This window comes from Epinephelus moara, chromosome 16, assembly GCF_006386435.1.
Source record: "Epinephelus moara isolate mb chromosome 16, YSFRI_EMoa_1.0, whole genome shotgun sequence".
Taxonomy (NCBI): domain Eukaryota; kingdom Metazoa; phylum Chordata; class Actinopteri; order Perciformes; family Serranidae; genus Epinephelus; species Epinephelus moara.
The window spans coordinates 9,989,524-10,013,696 of NC_065521.1; the positions used below are offsets into that span (position 1 = coordinate 9,989,524).

General features: G+C 40.7%; 1 protein-coding gene across 1 annotated transcript in view; it reads left to right on the forward strand.

Moving 5' to 3' along the window:
* The window catches only part of slco4a1 (solute carrier organic anion transporter family, member 4A1), a 51,762-nt gene that overhangs the window by 15,122 nt on the left and 12,467 nt on the right, over positions 1 to 24,173 (forward strand). Inside the window, exons 2-7 of the mRNA XM_050065852.1 lie at positions 10,279 to 11,429; positions 13,726 to 13,816; positions 15,333 to 15,454; positions 15,655 to 15,766; positions 20,133 to 20,287; positions 22,500 to 22,770. Of these exons, the coding sequence (XP_049921809.1) occupies positions 10,583 to 11,429; positions 13,726 to 13,816; positions 15,333 to 15,454; positions 15,655 to 15,766; positions 20,133 to 20,287; positions 22,500 to 22,770 (1,598 nt within the window). The 5' untranslated portion in view covers positions 10,279 to 10,582. The remainder of the gene's footprint in view (positions 1 to 10,278; positions 11,430 to 13,725; positions 13,817 to 15,332; positions 15,455 to 15,654; positions 15,767 to 20,132; positions 20,288 to 22,499; positions 22,771 to 24,173) is intronic.

The window sequence follows — 24,173 nt, forward strand, 5'->3', positions numbered from 1 at the left end:
ATAGTAATGTTTGTTCAATCATTGTGTTTATAGACTTTACAAACATCGGATTAGTCCAAACGGTGATACAGTGATGTGAAAAATGTGATATATAGGCTATATATATATATAAAAGCTCTGCTGGTTTTCTACCCGGAAGTATTTGTAAACAACAAGGCGATTCCCTCTAACGTTATAGTCCGGCCGGACGAATGAGTCATGGCCTTGTAAAAGATTATGTTTGTTTCTTTTAGTTGGCGAGAAAGTGTCACCGCAAACGCGACAAACATCCACTGAACTTTGACGGCGTTTTCTGCGAGCGCAGCTGAGCCATTTTGTACCGCTACACGTGTTTCTAGTGGGACTATGTTTACAAGCACAAGAGTTCAGTGAGCCACCGAAGGACCGCCCTGCAGATTTACTATTGGTTCTGCAATGTAGGGAGTTTTTTTAAACTCTGAAATTGTATCCATCTAAACAGAAAATCAGGGAGAAAGTCATCAGTCTTTAGTTAAGCAAAGCGTCTAAAGACTGACTTGTGAGTCTACCCTACATGTACTGTCTGCTAATTCTCTTTGATTATAGCTTTGACTTTGACCAAAAGGTCAGCTGCTGCTCTGTATCATCAGGTTCCTGTTTTCTTTTGTGATAGATACTCTCACACTGCATTGACTAACTTCCTCATAACAATCCATAACAATGAATATTTCATCAAACTAGGAATTGCCTGAAAAACAGTACAGAATTGTTTTAATGTTTTTCAGGCGTGCTTTTAGCTGTAGTTCAGGTAGAAGAAGAGGATGTAGTTGTTGAGAGTATCTGCACTGATACTGCTCTACTTCACTGCTCTGTTTCTGTCTTGTCAGTTTTGTGCATTAAAGAGGAGAGGAGAGAGGAGAATGAACAGCTGAGCAGACAATAGAGATGCTTCATTGCTATAGAGGCGAGGGGTAAATGAGCAGTGTTGTCTGTTGCCTGTGGGGCTAGTTGAGGTTTGCTCTCTAATCTGCAACCAAGCAGAAGATCATTATTGGGTCAGTGCCTACTGTGTCCCATCCCATTAATTCCCCACAGTGACACTGGGGCCCGTAGGGTTGGATTGCCCTGCCTACTGTGAGATGGGTGCCTACTTTACTGGGAGGACAGGAACTGGCTAGAACAACATATAGGAACTCGCCTGGATGCTAGTATACTGGCCATTAGGGATGCATTTTTTTAATTTTTTTTAAATTTTTTTGCAGATATCCGATATGCCTATAACTACTTATTTGGCCAATAACAAGATATATCCACTTTTTTTCCTACCTAATTTTAGTGATCATCAAGTCTCTTCTGTAGTGGAATTAACATCATATTATGCATGCAAACTATTATTGTGATGGCCCACCACCAAATGAAGACATGAAATACAATGCTTTTCAATGTATGTAATATTCATTCATGTTTCAAAATAAGGAAAAAAAACTTGTTGGCCGATTCTAATAGTTCATTTTAAAGCCAGTATCAGCCAATATTATTGTGCATCCCTACTGGCCACGTATTGCACTTGCTCCTGTGTGTGTATTCATGTACTAGAGAACTTTGAGGGCATCTAGGGATGGACAAAATTAGAGACTATTCAATGTCATCAGTAACATTTCAGTGAGCACATGATGCAGCATGAGGTGGAGATGAGGTCTTGTGTTGTGCTATGGTACTGATTTTGGAAAATTGATTGGACAGATATCTGCCATCTTGAATTTAGCAAATTTTGAAGTATCTAAAATTTTCAGTTCATCAGATCAGATGCCGGGTTAAGTAGTCAGACAGACATGGTAAACCAAAAAGTATAGTGAACTTGGAATTAGTGGGGAAGATGTTACAATTGGCCTCACAGCTGGCAATTATTATCAATCAAACATCTCTGCTCTCTTCAGACCTATAAACAAAGACTAAAAAAGTCACAAATCCCCTTTTACAAGCTTAGACATGAATAAAGCTGAAAATATATTCCTGCTACTGAGGCTATGTTCACAGTACAGGGCTTAATGCTCATTTCTGATGATTTCCCCCAATCCTAACCCTAACTGACATACTGGTACAAGTTAGCCATGTGCTTCTGTTTGGGAGAAAATATGGCGTGTTTTCAGAGAAATGCGCTTAGGAGCAATGGGTGTCTGGATAGGGGGCTGTTGTACGCATGAGCTTTCAGTCCACTAGCAGGTATTGCTGGTACTTATGTGGAGAGAGAGGTGTGGATGTGGCCAGGAAAGTCAGGAGTGGTGGGGCGATGATGTGGATTCCTCCAAAACCTGAGGATGTCCAGGGTTACGTTTCATTAACTCTGGTGCACTTTGTGACAGCACTGTTGCTGTACACATGTACTGTTTGTATGTTTTCCCTCAAAAAATAATGCACCTGTAATCATGAGCCAGTAATTCGTGTATAACCCACATATCCCGTGAGGCTGCAATCAGTGACCAACATGATCGGGAGTAAAGAATAAAGAGGGGAAGCTGTCTCATAAGGAGGCAGGTTGGGGTGGTGGATGAGTCACAAAACACAGGACTTTCCACAGGAGACCAGTGTTCAGAACTGTGTGAATTTTGAGCATACTTTAAGTCCTTTTAAGGTACGTCATCCCCATCTTTCTCTTCCTAACCTAATCACAGTAACTTGTCTTAAACTAGAGACGCCCAACCAGGTTTCTTTTTGTAAACCTTACCACAGTAACTTTACTGGCCTAAACCTAACCTCCGTAACTTTTTCTTAGGTGTGTAACTTTATGTTAAGTACGTAACGTCATTCTTGGGGCACTAATTCATGGGATATCTCATAAACTGACACATTGCTGCATGTTGGCAAGCTGTCCCTGTCAGAAAGCATCTGCCAGTTGAGCTGTATTGGCTGGCAGTTGGAGCAACCTATTGCAGCAGCTGTATGCCCATGGCAGCCTTTTGTAGTTTCAACAGACCACTACGACACTTCCTGTGCATTTGCTTCTCAAACACCATGTGGTGCAACTTGGACAAATCATCAGTGATGACCCCAGGATAATAGGGTCTTTAATCATTAGACACCCTCACCTGGGTGACTCAGCCAGATTGAAGTATGATGTAGAAAAACCATTGATGTATGGGAGGACAACCATGGATTCTGACAGGGATGCATGATAGTATCTGCACGTCATCAGTATTGATAAATTATTTGAATCGACCAACATGCTGATAATATTGGTACGTTATTGGTAATTCCACTACAGAAAAGACTTGATGATCACTAAAATTAGGTGGGGAAAAATGTGGATATATCGATATCAGTATCTGTTATCTGCCAATTAAGTTGTTATGTATCGGCATTTTGGTTCTAGGCAAGAAATCCAATATCGTGCAGCGGTTGCATGGCCAGCCATTGGATATGTGTTTTATTTTAGAACCACATATGAAAGTGGCTCAGATCTAATTGGAAAAAATCGAATTTATGTTTCCTTGCTTGTAATGTGGACGTAGCCTAAGATTTCTCAGGCTGGTATCAAGGCTGCAATTATCTCCTCTCTTACAAACAATGGTCAGATGTATGTTATATTAGCCTCTCAACATGTGCAGGGTCAACGAGGCCAAATAAACAATGCTGCTGGAGTTTGATTTAGGATTGTATGCTTTTCTAATTTAAGGTTCAAAGAGCTGGTTCTTGGCATTACATCAGTGCTAGGTTCAAACAGGGTTACTTGTTCTCACAGTTGATTCACTGAATTCACTCCAGTTTTGCAGCATCTCCTCTACTACAGTTCTACCAAAGGGATTTTTTTCCTGTGGTAAATATTGTTTTTGTTTTTTTTTCAGCAAAATCTGATTACACCAGTGACACCTCACAGCAGTGTGTGCAAACACTGGTGTCTTGGAGTAAGATTGACAGTTTGAGACATCATCTAAGTGTGTTGTGTCTCCGATGTGTAATAACCACATGAGAGGCTTCCTCTTGATACATCAAAAGCCTTTGTTTATCACAGAGGAGGAACGACTCCCCGGTCCAAAGCAAATACATTTCTGCTGTGAAGATAAAGGACCCGGTAGGTAGGGCAGAGCCCATTGCTTATTAATATCACAACTCCATTCTCTGATCTCACTTTGAAAACATAAATGAAAAGAGCAAGATAGAAAATTAGATATGAATGAAATAGGAAAAGAAAAACCCAGTGAGAACTTTTCAGTTTCTGGCTTTGTTTGGTTCATAAGCAACCAGGGACAGAAAAACAAACAGTGGGACAGGAGGGTATTACCTCACCATGGTGCATTGTTAACAGAGTGGCCCGGTTCAACTTTGAAGACACTCTCACCTCTGGTCATCTCACCAGATAATGATCCACTCACGCTCTCCTCCCCTGCCTTTCATGAGGCCTTATAAAACTTATTCACAATCTCTCACAAATTCCTCTAACTTTATACTGGAGAGTTCACCTCCACCGCCACCTCAGACCACCTCAGACAGGAAACAAGGTCTAACTTCATTTGGCCATCCATCAGCCTGTCAATTAAACGTAATAAGATTTTAATTGGATTTTATGCTCTGGCTTCCCTCCCAAACCTTATTATTCGTACTTATCATGAGAGATCATATGAAAAAACAACAGCTTGCAGCAGCACGGTTGAACAGTCCTATTCATTTTCTGTTGTTTAGCAAACAGCTCTGCTTGTCAGGACCCTCTGGTAGTCTGTGCTCAGTCAAGATGCAGAATAATGAGCTGGGGTAGTGTTCCACCAACCATTTTACAGACTGCTTTCTATAGTCTCATAGGCTAGTGACAAACTGTCAAAAAGGGCTTTAGTTTTTGAGATACCCCTACCGGAGGTAGAACAAAACCTAACAATGTTTTTCCTCATCTCTAAGGTCTCCCATATATGAAATGGATTCTTAGGTTTAAATATTTTACTGCAAACATTGTTAAATTGATACATATTGTTATACACCCCAAACCTAAAAAAGAACCAAAATATAGCCTGGCTGTATAGGAGTTAAGACATATAAACTCATGTAGATTAAGAACACAAGCTCTGACAGCTTTGAAACTTCACATAATTGTGGTCAGGAAGTTGCTTCACCTACTAGAAAAACCTGGATGTGAATATCTTGATGTGTGTAACATATAGAGACCCATGAACACTTGCCTAAAATAAGCGGACATGCAAAAAAAGAATATCTATGCAGAATGTTCTCATTTACTTTGTAGTTGCTTGGCCAGGGATTGTCATAGAAACACATATGGTGGCTTGTTGGAAAGGTGGGGCTGTGCTGAATCCAGTGGTACCAAATATGTGAATATAACATGCATAGTCAGTGTGTTATATCACTAAATGTATGAAGTGTCCCAAATGAAGGAAAGTGAAACATTGACATAATCAAGTCTCCAAAGCCCATTATCAATGGTGAGAAGAATCTTGACCTATCGTGATGGCCCACCAGCAGATGGAGACATGAAATACAATGTTTTTCAATGTATGTAATATTCATTTATTATGCAAAATAAGAAAAAAGCATATTGGCTGATTCTGATAGTTCATTTTAAAGCCAATATTGGCTGAAACATACCAATATTATCAGCCTGTTGGTCGATTCAAATACTTCATTTACCGATACCGATGACGTGCTGATATTTTCATGCATCCCTATCAGAATCCATTGTTTTTCCCATATATCAATGGTTTTTCTACATCATACTTTAATCCGGCTTGGTCGCCCAGATGAGGGTGTCTGATGATTAAAGACTGATATTATCATGCATCCCTAAAATTCAGCACAAATCGCACAACGAAAAATTGATTTTGGTGGGCAAAAGTCAAGGTCACTGTGACCTCACAGAACATGTTTTTGGCCATAACATAAGAATTGCTACACTGACAAAATTTCATACAAATGTCTATTAGGATAAAATGATGACATTTCATATCCAGCAGGTCAAAGGTCACATTCACTGTGATATCATAATGCTCTGCAAACACTTTTCTGTCGATTACTCAGTCAACGCCATAACTCAGGAACAGAAGGGGAGACATTTGGTCGGGTGCTAAATTGGTGACACTAATTTTGGATGTCCATCTTGAAGCTGTGTTGATTGTCTAAATCTTCTGTGCTGCCAGAGGCAAAATGTGTGTGAAGCATCCATGTAGAATTTGTAGCTTCTTTGCAGCAACATCCACATTTGAAGCATTGTGTACTGCCATGGCTACAAACGAGTCTAGACAGACATGGATGTAAACTGTTAACCTGACTGCTTCACGTAGGCATGCAACCATGAGGCGGTAATTCTAGAAACTCTGGTTTAAGCTAGCTTTTGAACATTGCTGTGTGCGCATTGAACTGTAAGTGTGTACGAGTCTGTACAGAAGCAGCAGTGACCAAACAATACAGTTTACCTCCAGCAGGAGGCAGTACCAGTGAGCAGTTCTCTGACAGGTGGATTATGTGGAGGGGAGTGCACTTCCCTCCCTCCAGACCGCCTGCAGGACTCCACTGACGGGGCATGTGTATGTACTGATGTGCTGCCTCAGCGCTGGACTATAAGAGGCTTTGAGAGACGGGTTTAGGAGCTAGCATGGATTCCACTCTCTGACTCTCCATCTTTCTCCATCTGTTATCGTGTCTCTTTCACTCTGTCTCTAATTGTTTCATTTACATGTGACCAGACCTGTTGATTATCAGACGCTGAAATGGAGGTAGGAGGCTAAATAGAGCATATTCATTATTTAATTTTACTGTTCTATATTAAGAGCTTTGTGTTCATGATGAAGTTGAATTTTTGTGGGTGATCATATGATATTAATAGTCATAATTATCGACTGATTGTTGCTGTTAATGTGTTTGCTGTAAAGTTAAAGCAGAGAACATTTATTTTTTAGAGACAAAAGCATTTTTCATTGCTGAGGTAGAATAAAGAGCTGCTTTGGAAGTAAGTTGGTGCAACCTGAAAGCAATCTGTACACCCATAAAACTTGTGTCATTCAGTCCAAACCATGAACTGGGATTGTAATATTATTATACAATGTTTATTTACAGTGTTGGTATGTGTCATAGCAATATAACAAGTCTAAAATGCAATTGAATTATTGCTTTCTTGTCTGAAAATGAAATACTGCTGTACAGTAGTAGGTAACCAGTTACATCGCATGCTTTATTTTAGTGTGAGGAGTGTACATCAGTTAACATGTTGATCTGCACCTCATTTCATGAGGAAATTACTCAGCGATGGAAGTACTTTTTTCCCTTTTTCTACCTCTGTAATTTATTGACATTGTTATCGGTTCATTATTCAAAGTGGTGAACTTAAATGGAATGTTAAGGTCAGGTTTATGTGAGGCAAACATTTACACAGACTGTTAAGATTAGTGGAGGAAAGTTAACCAGCTTCTGTGTCAGTTTCTACTTACTGTGAGCAGGTGGTGGCAACATAATCATTGTTTTAAGGTGGACAAAGTGTAAATGACATGAGACCCTGTGACACCCTGTTTTGTGTCAATATTTAACCTGGGCAATATGGCATATAAATAATATCTCAATATTTTATGCTGCAATATTTTTCTCTAAAACAACATAACTGATTTCTCCCTCTGATGCATTTGATCATACCAAGTGGCCGTCTCGAGGGTTTAAAAATGAAGCCAATGTGAAAGTGCCAAAAACTGCAGTTCACTGAGTGGTCACTTGGGGATAGCTCTAAAAGCAAGTCAATCCCCAAAGACACCCATGTTAAAATGCCCAAATTTACAGCAGGAATAAACCATAGATCGTATATTAAGATGGAGGATGTGTCTCAGCTTACATCCACTGTACAAAAATGAACCCAAAATGTCTTGGAAATGGCTGCTGCCATCCAGAGTCTGTGCAGTACCGATCTGGGCCCATCCAACCAATCGCAAACAGCGCCATTGATTGCAAGCACACCGATTAACACACATAGCCGTCAATCGTGACGCCAACTCCCCTTTTTTATGGCATCAAATAACTAATTAAACCAAACTTAAAAGAAAAAGAAACAACTGAACATACAGCAGCATGATAAGAAATCTTTAATATGAGAGAAACCATCTTTAAGAAAAATGTATTTAGTTTAGCACATGCAGGGGCGGGGTTTATGACAATGCTTTAGCTACCCACTAGGGGGCAATTGAGATGTTTTGGCTTCACTTTTGGGGAGCTGTCAGCTGTACAGAGGAATCATTTTTATAAAACTCATCTGTTTAAATGTTATTTAGGCTTAAAATTATGCATAATTAAGGGCATAGCCACTTTGAGACAAGTTGTACTGGTCAGGTAACATAACCTTGGTGTAGATTCACAGAGTTTAGGTGTAGCTGTAGCTGTCACTATTTGAGTGTGTTTTCAGTTCATGAAAGTTATTTGTAATGCTTTAGTCACATAAAAAATTCTAATTCTGTTGTCCTAAAAGATGCTCTAAGAGGTGGGGCATTTAGTTTTTTTGGTAAGTACTTCTTTTTTTTTTTTAATAGCAAAAATTAGTATTAGCATTAGTGTTATCACAGTTAACTTTAAGTAAACTAATTTGAATTTGCCTCCAGATGATAGACAGGTTCTAAGATCTTCCTCCATTTTGAATTGAAGTAAACTTAGGACAATGAATAATGGTAAATCGATGGATCTGGTAGCAGTTTAGCTTTCAGCCATGCTTTTATCACTTCAATTCAAAGTTCTGGATTATATGAATTCTACTTGGATAGTGTAGCCAAATATTCATTCATGAAGTGGTTTTAATTATTACATTTATTATTCCATGGGTGTGTTTTTGGAGTAGAATTGTGAATAATATCTCTCAAGCTGCACTAATGAGTCAAATGAAATTTGTTATACAACAGCTACATCTGCACACTGTTTTATATGTTGGTGTTTATGAAAGCTGTGATCTGTATTTCTGCTTGCTGGAGCAGAAAGTGCATCTTATGGTTCATTACCGTTGTGTGTTTCTTTAGGCTTTATAGGTTGTGTGTGTGTAAGCCTGTGTGTCTGTATTTACCTTCGCAAGTTTCTTTGTGTAGGTAATTAGAAAACATTCAGTCTCTGTGGGAGACTGAGTCCATTCTCTCAGCTGCTCTAAAACATTGTGCACAGAAGGCACCAGGACTGATTTCATACTCATGTGTGCAGTGTTGGGAGGGTTGCTGCTAAAATGTATTACACTACAGATAACTGAACATAGCCTAAAATGTGATTTGTAAAGTATTTCATTAGAATACTCAAACTGTCCTAAATACTTTGGATTACTTGTGGAATACTTCTTAACTGCACTTCAAATTGTCTTGCCTTGCTCATTTGTCTGGGTCTTATTCTTACATGCCAAAAAACAGGCCCCCAGTAAAGCCACCCAGCCTTGCAGCCAATCTTTCCCAGTGGCCACCAGCGGTATTGCAGCAAAAAAAACATCCCCCACAGCCCAAAAATAATTTTCCCCATAGGTCACCATTATAAAATAGACATCTGTAAAACTGTTGACAGGACACCTCGAACTGCAAACAAGGCCAGTTCTGACTCTTTCTATTACAAATTTTTGTTCCATGTAGGTTTTATATTTGTAAAATGTATGCACGTCCTATTCTTGTGAATACAATATCTCATGAATGGCTTCAGGCAATTATTTCAACTTTGGCGCAAACGTCCACTTTGACTCAGCAATGAATTGATTAGATTTTGGTGGTCAAAGATCAAAAGTCAAGGCCACTTCCTGTTTTTGTGAACACGATCTCAAGAACACCTTTAGGGGAATTTCGTCATATTTGGTACAAACATCCACTCGGACTCAACAATGAACTTACTAGAATATTGTGGTCAAAGGTCACTCTGACCTTACAAAACATGTTTTTGGCCAAAACTAATTCGGACAAATTTCACACAAATATCCAATAAGACAAAATTATGAGGTGATGACATTTTCTTTTAAAGGGGTCAACGGTCAACTTCACTGTGACATCATAATGTTCAGCAAAACACTTTTCTGACCATTATTCAACGTCATATCTCAGGAACAGAAGGGGAGACATTTGGTCAGATACTGAAATAGTGACACTAATGTGTCTACCTTGATTGTGTAGATATGTGCTGCCGGGGGGATGATGTGAGTGAAGCATCCATCAGGCATACGCAGGCGGTTATTCTAGTTACTTGATGTATGTTCTCAGCTGTGTTACTGAGTCATCGATTCAGATTCATATGCATCATCCATTCAGGCAACCATCAAAAGCTTTGGTATGTTATTAAAGACCATCGATTGGTTGGCTTTTAATTTATTAAATCTCTCTCTCTCTTTGCTTTCCATAGGATGTCAATACTCAACATCAGTATGAAGCAGTCATTACAACCTGTACAAATAGGTAAAGAAGAGCACATGAGGAGCCTAAATAAATATTCAGTACTGTGGACACATGGAGCACGCGATACAAGCCAAGAATAGATCATTTCAGAGACAAGCCTGACAGAGCCACCCCTAGCCTCAGCTCATTCACATTTCCTTTTTCTACATTGTGGTTGTAAACAAATCACTCTGCCTCCCCGGTTCAAAGACTTCCCAAGTCTCCCGTCCCATCTGTGCCACAGGAACCCCACAGTGCCCCTCAGAGGGGAAATGCCCATCTTGCTTAATGCCGACGCCTCCTTCAGCTCCAAGCAGGAGCTCCTGGACCTTCAGGATTGCCCTCTCAGTGGGGGCCCCTGCGTGGACACCCCCAGCCCCCCAGATTCTCAGACAGACAGCCCCATAGGCTCAGGTCCCAGAAGCCTTGACAGCCCCGGAGCTGATGGCCCTGTTCGGCCCCCCATTTTTACTGGGGCTTCCACACTCCCGGGGCAGCTGTACGGGGTGGAAACAAGACCTCATGCAGAGACTCCATTGGGGTTGAAGCTGATCTCCACTGACTCAGATCAGCTATGCGGCTGGGGGGCTTTGACACCGAAAGCTATCCAAGTTTTTAACACCCCTCGTTGGGTGCTGTTCTTCCTTTGTGTAGCCTCTTTTCTCCAGGGGATGATAATCAACGGCTTCATTAACACAGTAGTCACCTCCATTGAGAGGCGGTTTGACCTGCGCAGCTATCAGGCCGGCCTCATTGCCAGCTCCTACGACATCGCCGCCTGCGTCTGCCTGGCTTTCGTCAGCTACTTCGGAGGGACGGGACACAGACCTCGCTGGCTAGGATGGGGCGTGCTGATCATGGCGCTCGGTTCTCTAGTGTTTGCCTTGCCTCACTTTACCACACCCCCCTACCAGGTCAGTCTGCCCGAGAGAACAGGAATGTGCTCTGCCAACCGTACCAGCCCATGCCAGGACAAGGAGGGTGGAGGATTGTCAAGCTATCGTTTTGTGTTCATGCTGGGCCAGTTTCTACATGGTGTGGGTGCTACACCTCTCTACACCTTAGGGGTCACATACCTGGATGAGAACGTCAAGTCCAACTATGCGCCTGTTTATATTGGTGAGTAATTCACTTAGTACAGCATGTTGCTGTTGAGTTTAATTTGTTTGATGTGGTAGTCATTCACTGACAGCAGAGATGATTTTAGTGATGTTATTATATTACTAAAATAGTAATCACCTCTCCAGAATTGGCCACATTTTTCTTTGCATGTTGTGTGCTCATTAATTAGTGTGTTTCTGTCTCAAAATGTGACATAGATTTGATAGACAATTTGTTTTAGTCCAAAATTGTGGTTTAAAAAACTTGATTTTGAAATTGCAAAACATTTAACTTAATGTATAACAAATTTCAATAACAAATGTGACTACATATGTAGGACAATATAAGTGTGTGAGTGGTGCTTGGTAAAAATCCTATTTAAGACTATACCAGAACCAGAACAATAGGTTTGGAGTTTGTAGTAATAATACCAGTAATCGCAATTGGATATTTTCACATTATATTTACACTGACAGTCACATTAGCTCTGTAAAACAAATTGCCTCACTGACCAGTGGCTGTTGAGTTTGGCTATATTTCCTCACTTGTTACTGTTCTCAGCACACTGCTCAGACACCAAGAATTGGTTTAGGTCATACAGTGAGAATTGTTAAGACCTCAAGAGAAAAGCTGTGTGCTTGTGTGTTTTGTGTGTTTGTTCAGACTCAGCTCATACTGACAGCTAGGCTATGTAGTGCAGGCACTGATTTCTCTCTCTCTGAATGTTAAAGGGATAGTTCAGATCTGTTGAAGTGGGGTCATACGTGTTACTTGTCCATAGTCAATTTATTACATACAGGAGATGTCAGTTGGCGGGCCTGACTTTGGAGAAGCAGGCAGGAGTGCTGCCATGGAAGCTTAGCAATGTACTGCTGTGGACAAGGGGCAGCAGCAAAACATATTTTAGCCATGTCAAAAAAACGTCCACCCTAAAATAGTGAATAACAGTATACGCTATATTGAGAATATTCTCACCACTTTACCTTGTGGCAGACAGCCCTTACTGACAGAAAAGCCATTAATGGATTCAGTTTCTCAACTACACTCTTTTCAAAGCCGCCAGACTCCATTGAGAAAAACAGTCATTTTAGCACACTGAACATGGGAGCTGCTGGTCTACCTCAGCCAGAGTTCAGCAATATTAAATGACTGTTTTTCTCAATGGAGTCTGGCTTTGAAGAGAGCAATATAACGGCTTCAGTTCCCCGCTGGAAATCGCTGTCTAACAGTAAGATTAAGCCATGAAAATATTCCAAATATAGGGTAAACTTAATAAACCGAAATTGTTTTGTTTTTTTAGGTGGGACTTTTTTGAGGTGGCTAAAATTCATTTTGCTACTGCCCCCCGTCCACAGCAGTACATTGCTTAGCTCCCATGTCGTACTCCTACCTGTTTCTCCAAACTTGGGGCGTGCTGACTGTTATCTGCTGTATGTAATACACTGACAATGGATAAGTACCCTATACAGCTCCACCTCAGAAGATCTGAACTATCCCTTCAATTATTTTGAATGACTGCACAGAATAATGTGAATACAATATGCAAATAGCAGGGCTTGGAAAAATGCCCCCTGTATGTCTTTGTAATATTTCAGTCCGTATTTGCAACAGAAATGCAGTTGTGTGTGTTATTTGCATGAATGTGAATGGAGATCTTTGTTTGCTGATGTTGACCTGTGGTCAAATTGTTACAATCCTGGTTGCATCACACTCTTTTCCTCTTTACTTGTTTTTATTGTTTATAACTTTAATCAAAGTGCTTTATGTTGTGAATTAGTTGAATACAAGGGACATTTTCCCTCTAGGATCAAAAAAAGTACTTGTGTGTCTCTCCAATGACATCTTAATACGACTCCAGTTAGCAGAAGACAATTACAGTACACTGTTGTAACCTCTGTTACTGAAACATTGGAAACAGATGAAAGAGCTTATTGTGTAGAAATAACCAAGCATGCCTTCTGTGCATCGTACACAAACATACAGTCAGTGGAGTTGCTAAATCTCTCTTTTTCTGTCACGTCCAATTTCTCATCAGTAATATTCATTACTGTGTTGCCATAAACAGATCAAGTGCTGGTCAAAACCCATCTTCAGTATTCAGAATCCACTGTGGACACAGTCTCAAAAAGCACACAAACATACACACAGTTCCTCACATCAAGCTCCTGTTTTCTCATGAAACATTAACTGTGTGGACACAGAGCTCAGTGAAGAACAATGGGGCCCTTTTAACCTGTAGGAAACAGGAAGTAGACAGTCACTGTATTGACACACCCATGGCCTGGCTCTGTTTCTGTGCTCTCTCTCCCCGCAGGGATTTTCTACACAGCAGCCATTGTGGGTCCGGCAGCAGGCTACCTGCTGGGAGGATACTTTCTCAACATTTACACCGAGATCCACCTGACGTGAGTCTGCTTTGGATGGCAGAATGGATGAGAACAGACTAGAACACAGTAGAATGAACAAACTAGAGTATATTAGAATAGAACAGACTGGAGTATGATAGACTAGAACATACTAGAATAAAAAATACTGAGTATGATAAAAAAAAAAGGACAAACTAAAATATAAAAAAAAGTATAATGAAATACAACAGGCTGCAGTTAAAGAAAACAGGAGTATAATACAACCCTGATTCCAAGAAGGTTGGGATGCTGTGTAAGACGTAAATAAAAACAGAATGCAATGATTTGTAAATCCTTTTTTGATGATTTGATATATTCAGTGAAATACAGTACAAAGACAAGATATTTAGTGTTCAAACTGATAAACTTTATTGTTCTTTGTAAATATATGCTCATTATGAATTTGATGCCTGCAACACGATCCAAAAAAGTTGGGACAGGGTCATGTGCTGCATCACCTTTTCTTTTAACAACACTCAGTTTGTGTTCAAGAACTAAGGTTACTAATTGTTGAAGTTTTGGACTGAAATTTCTTCCCATTCTTGCTTAATGTACAACTTAAGTCAACAGGTTTTCATTGCTGTATTATGCAGTTCATAACACACCAAACATTTTTAATGGGAATCAGCTCTGGACTGCAGGCAGGTCAGTCTAGCACCTGCACTACTACAAAGCCACATGTGTCTCATGTATTGCTGGAACAAGCAGGGATGTCCTCGCAGAGATTTTTCAGGATTCTCTGATTCTTTTGTTGATATGGACTGTAGATGGTGAAATCCCTATATTCCTTCCAATTGTGCTTTGAGAAACGCGGTGTTAAAACTGTTTGACTATTTGCCCACAGTTTTTCACAAAGTCACCATTTTTGCTTGTTAACAAATGAGCGTTTCGAAGATGCTCCCTTAATGCCCAATCATGGTCCTATCACCTGTTACCAATCAACCTGTTTAACTGTGGAATGTTCCAAACAGGTGTTTTTTAAGTATTCCACAACTTTACTAGTGTTTTGTTGCCCCTGTCTCAACTTTTTTGGAATGTGTTGCAGGCATCAAATTCAGAACAAGTGTTTATTCACAAAAAAACAGAGTTTATCACTTTGATCATTGAATATCTTGTCTTTGTTCTGTATTTAATTGAATTTAGGTTAAAAAAAAAGATTTGCAAATCATTGCATTATGTTGTTTTTTTTTTTTTCATTTTACACAGCATCCTGAGAACTGGGACACTGAGAAAGACTGACAATATTGCATTTGTGACTATACCTTTTGATAAAATGATGTATTGAAATGCTTAAATCTAATGTTTTTATCAAGCTAGAAGAATTCTGTCAATCTTTCAGACCCTGGTTGCTTATTTTGGTGCTGTTTTCTTGTCTGGTGGTGGGCATGGTTTACAGAATATGACGCATTACGCTTTTAGGATGTAATGGACAAGCATTCACAGGTCAGTATCAATAAATGCCTAGTGATTCATATGCTGTGTGTGGTTGTGTGTGTGTGTTTGTGTGTTGTCACAGGACAGAGATGACTCCAGAGAACCCTCTGTGGGTTGGGGCTTGGTGGATTGGCTTCCTAGCAGGAGGAGCAGCAGCTCTGCTGGTAGCATTCCCCATCCTGGGCTACCCACGACAGCTTCCAGGTACCACTCCTGTCCACTTCACACACACACACACACACACACACACACACACACACAGGCCAATCCCGCTCCCCTACAGCTTTCATGTTGCAAGACAAAAAGCATAAACAATATGTATTTTAAATAGAGGTAGAAATTGGAATGGTGATAGCAAACGTCACTCACAGTCTCAGTTACACTCCCTCTGTCTCTTCCTGCAGGCTCTCAGGAGTACGTGGCCATGCGTGTGTCTGAGGCCCACCAGCTGAAGGATGGAAGCCACACCACAGCCTCAGACCCTCAGTTTGGCAAATCAGTCAAAGACATGCCAAGGTACTTTCATAAGAAGAGGACAGTAGGGAAGGTGTTTTGGATACAGTACAAATCACAGAGAGACATTAAGGGTAGGAATCGACAGAGGACCCAGGACAGATATTATCAGGATACTTCGGTCGCAATGCAATATTATTGCAATATGCAGAGTATTGTGATAAAATATATTACGATATATATCACAATTCATTACTTTTTATTCCAACTGCACTTCACATGCAGGTATCACATTAACTAAATGCATGTTAGACGGTGTGACTTTCGTGAACTGCTCTAGTTTGGAGAACGTAAGACAGCAGTCGCCAGTCCTCTGTGAGATAATGTGCTGTTATAGTCACATATGAATCCACTGACTTCACAGTCTAGGTGTTACAAGGTAATGCTACCCTTCCTGCTCTACTCAGCTTCATGCTTGATTTCATGCTTCTCAGCTCTCTCAGAGCTGAGCTGGTTGTTTTATCAAGTTAAGTCTGTCGTTAGGTAAGCTAAGTCTATCTCTGGATGGTGGTGTGTGAGGTGAGCCCCCATGTTCGTAGTATTCTCAGAGTATTTTATTCTCATATTACACTGCTTGCAAATCGCATGTGTCAAGCCAAGTCTGTCGTTAGGCAATCGCGCGCAGTCTTTCTTTCCTTCCATGTTAAAAAATCCAAAATAAGTCTAGATGTTTGATTTAAATCCTGAAGGCACATTTTTAATTTCTTTCTCTGGTGCCTCCATATTTGTTTTGATGAACTGAAATTTGAAGGACCACCGTTTGAATAAGAAAAAAAAGCATAACATGACAAAAAGGAGAAAGAAACTGGGCTGTAAATATGTGTTACCCGCAAATTCCACCACATGCGTGTTGGTTGCGTCTGCACTCCGGAACGGCAGCAGAGCCGATCCGTTTCAGTTCTGGTCAATGTGTGCGTTTCCATCAGCCGCGGCTGTGCTGCATTCCGGCTCCGTCTCAGCTGTGGTGCTCCGGTATGGGGCTATTATGGTAGCAAAATAGCTGCAAATGCGTATCTCTATGTGTGTGTAATCAGATTTGTACATGTGTAAAATACTTTGTAAAAGCGTAATAAAGTTTGTGAATGCGTAAAAATCTGAAAATGTGTATTTAGAATCTGTGTTTGCGTAATCAGATATGTAAATGTGTAAAAAAATCTACAAATCTGTATTCAGATTTGCAAGTGTATTGCGATCTGTAAATCTGTACAACGATCTGTAAATGTGTACAACAATCTGTAAATCTGTACAACGATCTGTAAATGTGTACAACAATCTGTAAATCTGTACACAGATCTGCAAATGTGTACAGAGATCCGTAAATATGTAGACAGATTTGTAAATACCTACAGTATGTCTTCAGCTTTAACTCAGTCGGGCCTCTCAATTGGCTCTCTTTGCACACATGATTTTTGCTACTCTTCTGCCGTGTGAGATCCGCAAATGTGTGAGAAGATTTGTGTCTGTAATTCAAAGTGTGCGTCACCCTGAGCACAGGCTGATAGGCTCAAGCTGCCGCAAACCTTCAGATTGTTTTACCCTGAGCACAGGCTCACAGGCGCCACAAAATGCTGTCTGACAATGTGAACAATTCATTATATTAATTATTATTGTTCAGCTAGATAACAGTTATTCTTATGTACTCATAACCACCCAATTTACATAATGTGGCACCGACATTTTCAGATTGATGCACCTTAACATTAGCTAATTTGCTAATTAGCTTACTAGGCCCACTAGCTTTTGCTCGGTGAGCTGAGGCTGAGCAGACAACGTCTTCATAGATAAAGTTACCGACTTTATTTTAACAAAGCTTAGCCATACTAAGTTACTCATGACAAGTACTGCAAAAAACCTGAACATGTACTTACAGAGAGCAAACGAGAATCCATAGGCCTCCAAGGCTGCAGCCTGTCCATACAACAACAAAACAGAAAAAAAGTTAAAAAAAATAATAAAAAATAGGCCTGTGAGCCTGTGCTCAGGGTAAAACAATCTGAAGGTTTATGGCAGCTTGAGCCTATCAGCCTGTGCTCAGGGTGATACACACTTTGAGTTACAGACACAAATCTTCTCGCGCATTTGCGGATCTCACATGGCAGAAGAGTAGCAAAAATCACGTGTACAAAGAGAGCCAATTGAGAGGCCCGACTGAGTTAAAGCTGAAGACATAGGTATTTACAAATCGGTCTACATATTTACGGATCTCTGTACGCATATGCAGATCGTTGTACAGATTTACAGATTGTTGTACACATTTACAGATCATTGTACACATTTACAGATTGCAATACACTTGCAAATCTGAATACAGATTTGTAGATTTTTTTTTACACATTTACATATCTGATTATGCACACACAGATTCTAAATACACATTTGCAGATTTTTATATGCATTCACAAACTTTATTACGCTTTAACAAATTATTTTACACATGTACATATCTGATTACGCACACACAGATTGAGATACGCATTTGCAGCTATTTTGCTACCATAATGGCCCCATACTCCGGAGCCTTCCGTAACAGATACGCAGGACTTCTATTTTTGCCGGATGCCAGAGCACAATGCAACAATTCAGCACAGAGCAGATCGTGCAGGGCAGGAACTCGTGCACAGAAACAAAATAAAACGTCTGGTTAATTTTCAATGTTCACAGCGGATCATATTTCCCTGCACTACACCTTGAAAACGTCATAATGGGCGGAGGCAGGCCGGAAGTCAACAGGTCAGAGGTTATCAGACATCATTTCACCCCATTGACACCATGGGGGAGGAGATGTTAATCATGGAATGTATTCAAGGTTATATTTCCTCACCACACACTTTAGAGTTTTTACTGGCTCAGAGTTGTCTCCCACATCACCTTTCTGTTTGAAAAACAATCCATTTTGTGTCACTGCATCCAAGGCAACGATGGCTAGCTAACAGTGGCAAGAAACAGTGAAAATGTATCATGATTGGCATGGTGATATTCAAACTAGTCAATGATATTATACATTTTAATTTGACATTTTTACGTCTCCACGCCAGTAATAGCTGTGGCTAGAGGCATTATGTTTTCAGGTTGTCCATCTGTCCATCCCATTCACATGAATGTGATATCTCAAGAACACCTTGAGAGACTTTCTTCAAATTCAACATAAATGTTCACTTTAACTCAACAATGAACTGATTTGATTTTGGTGGTCTATGGTCAAGGTCATTGTGACCTTGCGTCCGTCTCATTCTCAGGAACGCGATCTGCAGAACTTCTTGAGAGAATTTCATCATGACTGAATGACTAGAATTTGATGCTCAAAGGTCAAGGTAGCTGTGACCTCACATGTTTTTGGCTGTAACTCAAGAATTCATATGCTGATTGTGATAAAAATTTCACACATATGTCTAATAGGATAAAATAATGAAGTGATGACACTTTGGTTGCATGGTTGGTAGTGGTTAACACTGTCACCTCACAGCAAGAGTGTTCCTGGTTCGAACCCGCGAGGGAGCCCTTCTGTGCGGAGCTTGCATGTTCTGTGTCAGCGTGGGTTTTTATCCGGGTACTCCGGCTTCCTCCCACAGTCCAAAGACATGCAGGTTAATTGGTGACTCTAAATTGTCCATAGGTGTAAAGGTGAGTGTGAATTGTTGTCTGTCTCTATGTGTCAGCCCTGTGATAGTCTGGTGACCTGTCCAGGGTGTACCCCGCCTCTCACCCAATGTCAGCTGGGATAGGCTCCAGCCCCCCCGCGACCCTCATGAGGATAAGCGGTTACGGAAATTAATGAATGACATTTTATATCCTAAAGGTTAAGGTTTTATTTCACGTTTTGTCTTGACGGAAATGTGAGGACGAGTGCCATATACAAATTATATTGGCTGACGTGACATTGTGGTGGAGTATTTTCTATCCTTTGCTCTGCACATCCTATGACTGTTTGTAAACTGGAAACCTTTATATTATGAATGAAACAGGCATGCATAACAATTATCTTTCCTGAGTAGTCCTTCCATCAACACATTCAAAAATAAAGGAAATAAATGTCACATTCCCAGACAATCTCTTTTTAGACAGGCATGTTATGGCTGCAGATGAGTGACAGCCATGCCTCTTTTCAGTTCACAACTGTGTTTACTATGAGCTCCGCATCCACAGTGTGATGTCAGCGCTGTTACACTGGGGATTACAGAGACAGAGTAAGGCGATAATCATGGTATATTATGTAACATGATGAAATATCTTTGGATCTAGTGCAGTGTTTATCTGTATTAGGAGCGTCTCCAGGCTGTTGAGATTAGAGCCGCCTGGTTTAATTAAAAAGGGAGCTGAAGTGTATTCAGTTAGTGTTGCCCCTGACTCTACCCTCTCGTCCTCTCTCCAGGTCTGTGCTGCTCCTCTTAAAGAATCCTACCTTCCTGTTCCTGTGCATGGCTGGCGCTACTGAAGCCACCCTCATCGCTGGCATGTCCACCTTTGGCCCAAAGTTCTTGGAGTCACAGTTCAGTCTCAGTGCATCAGAGGCTGCTACATGGTTTGGTGAGTGATTAATAACGAGGTGAAATCATACAATACATGATGTAAAGTCCAAAGCAAACCCTAATGGTTGATCAAATGTATTTCAAAGACATCTCAGCTCAGTATATTTTATATACTTTTCATCCACGGTGAGAAATAAGACAGACTTTTGCTACTTTGGAGCTGTTGAAGACATTGAATATCTATAATTCAGCACCTTTTCACTTCATTTCAATGTTGTCTGGTTCTGGTTCTGACTGTAACCATTATATTGAAATATCACTAACGCAGCATATTTGAAAAATGTATTTATTTTGAGGTGCATGTTTTACCATTTGTTGTTGCTTTATTTTAAATGTTAAAACCTGGTTTCCTCTGATGGCAACCAAAAGCCAAGAATAGGTTACCATCTATCAAGTCCTGGTAACAGTTAGCAGGTAACAAGTGGGTAAACAGGTAACAAAACTCCATGCAGCATTGGGTATGTTTACGTGCACACCAACATTCCTCTATTATTCTGAAAGTATTCTGATTTTGGTACAGGTCGCGTAAACAGCATATTTCCAAATTAGGCCTTCTTTCGAAAGAAGCATTTTCTGATTAAGAAGTGGGATATATGCCAACATTATTCTTTGAACATATACATAGATTCACCAGCAGTTTGTAAGACTGGAGTAGAGATGCATGCCCAAAAGAAAAGCCCACATTTCTGGTTGGAATGAGAAACACTCCTACTTTTAAATATTATGAAAGACTTGGATATCAGCAGGTTTTTGGCAGTGTGCAAATATCACATTGCTGACGTTTTCAAGAAGGAATGAAAGAGGGAGGCTGTGTTTGCACAGTCATGGAAGTCTGCCACTGGTGGAATGCTTGACAACAACCTGGTCCAAGTGATAGCCCTTCCACTTTTCCATATTTTGACATGATGAACTGCACATTAGTGCATGTGAAGTCTCCTACAGACTGTGAGATTTTAGCAATCTTACAAGTTCAGTGCAGCTACACTGTGCGACATGGATCTAATACACTTGGATACAACATCACGTTTGATGTATGCAGACTGTATGATGACAGCGCCTACTGAATTGCAGGCTACAATATACAATGCAGTAGCTTCACATACTGAGTGTGAAAGAGTGCTTCACAGGTCATTACTTCTCCAACTGTGATGCACAACATAGAGGGGCACATTATGAAATAACCTAAAGTTTTCTGGGTACTATATCCTGTGGTATTTGCCTCCATAGCAAGCTGCTCTCTGCCTGTTTGTTTGGGTTTAGCGCCAGTGTGTCATTTAATGCTGCATTTCTATTGGTTGGTTTGTAGATGTAGGTTGTATCAGTAGTCACACAGTGTGATGGTCATCCCAAATTTCTGACACTGTCAGAATGTTATCCCAAGCTGTCTTTGATCACAAGAATGTAACAACGGCCGTTCTTGAACCTCTCTCACTGTGCGACATAGGACCACCTTTTTAGAGCCACAACCAAAGATATCACCATGTTTCTTTCACATTGGTCATCTTTTGTTTGGGACAGCCTAAAATCACACTGTGTATACCAGGTTTAAATCGGACTATATATGGCTGCATGTAAACAGGAATATTAGTGGAATATTCATTTTCATTAGCTGTGTAAACAACTTTAAATATTGTCTTTTTTGAAAAAAGGGAAAAACAAAATATTTTGTGCTTAATGACTGATGATGATCTGACATTGAAACAGAGGAAAGGGACCAGTACATGTGGAGAGTGGCTGGCAAGAGATGCAGGTGCACAAGCACCCCAGTATATCAGGGCTGATTAGGGAAGTGGGAACAGGTGTGTGTGTTTGTGGGGTATCAGGTGTACAGGAATGGCAAGAGAGTCTGAGGGCATCTAGTGGATGGTTTGAGAATGGCAGATCTGGGGAGTGAGAGGAGAGTACACGGCCTGAGGGAAGTAAGCAGAGGCTGGAGACAGGGACAGAGAGCCAGGTCAGGCTAAACAACCAATCAACTTCAAAGTCCATGAAAGCTCTAGGTCTTTGGTCAAGTAACCACTCGTGATGTCAAGAGCAAACTAGTGACTTTTTTCTGTTGAGAAAAGAGTCTTTTGCAATGACTTATGTAACATGTACTTTTACTGAATTTACTGTCATTCTAAATGGCAGTGTATAGTGCATTTTCCTTCAAGGGCTTTCGAGTGGAGCTTCAGCCTGACTGCATGCTATTCTTCTCCCCTCCCCCCCAGGATACATGGTGGTACCAGCAGGTGGCGGGGGCACCTTCCTGGGCGGCTATATCGTGAAGAGGCTGAACCTGCGCTGTCGAGGCATTATCCGTTTCTGCATGATGTGTGCGATGGTCAGTCTGCTTGCCATCTTCATCTTTCTCCTCCACTGCCCCAATGTGCCCATGGCTGGTGTCACAGCACCGTACCAGTACGACCTGATGGAGAAACACCAGCTGGACCAATACAAAGAGCTGTATGACAAGCCCAGCAAGCTGCGCCTTAGAAACAGGTGAGCAGTGTCTGCGTTAACACCTATTGTTGATTTGTCTTTTTAAATTAAAATGTGTTTTAATTTCAGTTCCATATTTGGAAAAGATGCAGTAATCTTCCGTTGACTTAGATCTGATGAAACATTTAGATAGTATAAATTTCTGTGTTTATTTCTAACTATAGCCTTAACACAAAAGTCCATCTGAAAGTCGCATTAATGTTACATCCACAGCCTTTTCAGGGATGCAAACAGGTGTATGGTCAAAAAGAGAGAGCTTGTTGAAGCAAAATTCTGAATATTAAAATACACTAACAATAATTTGGAAGAAGGCTGTGTATTACAAAACAGAACAAATCCATTGAGCAACAGTGTTTCCCCTTTATGCAACTAGCAACGGTGGTGCTCCGCTGCTGAAATATGACCGCTGCTGCTGATTTATTTTTTTCTTAGCTCGTAAGAAACTACCGTTATATTATTTGCCGCTATGGACGCTTCATATCCAGGTCAATTCACACACTTGTTAGTAAAGCATATAAGAGTAGAGGAGAGGGCTCCGTCTTATCTCTTCATAAACTAAAGTTATATAACATAACAATATACTATTTATCGTGTTATGCGGTGAAACGTTTCACCTTATAATGTGATGACTTATAAAGTTTACATGACGGCATGTCATTTCTGTCTCTACATGGTCACCTTTACAATCCTCCTCTGCTCTCTGTATCGCGAGTTCGGCCCCGATGCGCACACACACACAGACACGTGCACACACACACACACACACACACACACACACACACACAGGTGAGCACACAAGACCGCGGCTTGGCGCGCATTTTTCTGACCAGACCAACAACTATAAACGGCACTGTGCACACAGTCAATGGAGCGGAGCCTGTGTTGCGTTCGGGCGTTGTCAGGTAAAGAAAAAATTCCAGCACTTAAATAGGCTGTAGCTCAACACAGCAACATGTCAAGTGGGCCGAACCCGAACGGAATCCAACCTAATTTTTTTGATTTTTTTCAGCATAGACATCTGCTCATTTCGTTTGTGTTAGTGGAATTATTAATCAGACTCTTCCACGTCCACGCCAGCCCCCCCACCAAAAAAACTCTCTACACAATCTACACGATTCACACAAGACACCTAAACTGATATGAAAAAAGTGAGAGTCGCACCGAAAAGCGAGCTGTTTGCATCCATGCTTTTACAATGTTGTGTTAGCTTTAGCGGTAACGTTAGCTTAAATGCAGTGTGCAGGCCTGCATATTTTGGTGCTTTGTTCCAGCTGTGTTGCTGCCTTGTACAGTAGTGACTGAGTATGAGAAATCATGAGCAAGCAAACCAAGGACAATAAATACATTTTATCTTTGCACTCTCTCTCTCCATTGTATTCTCTGTCTATTTCTCTCCCTTTTCC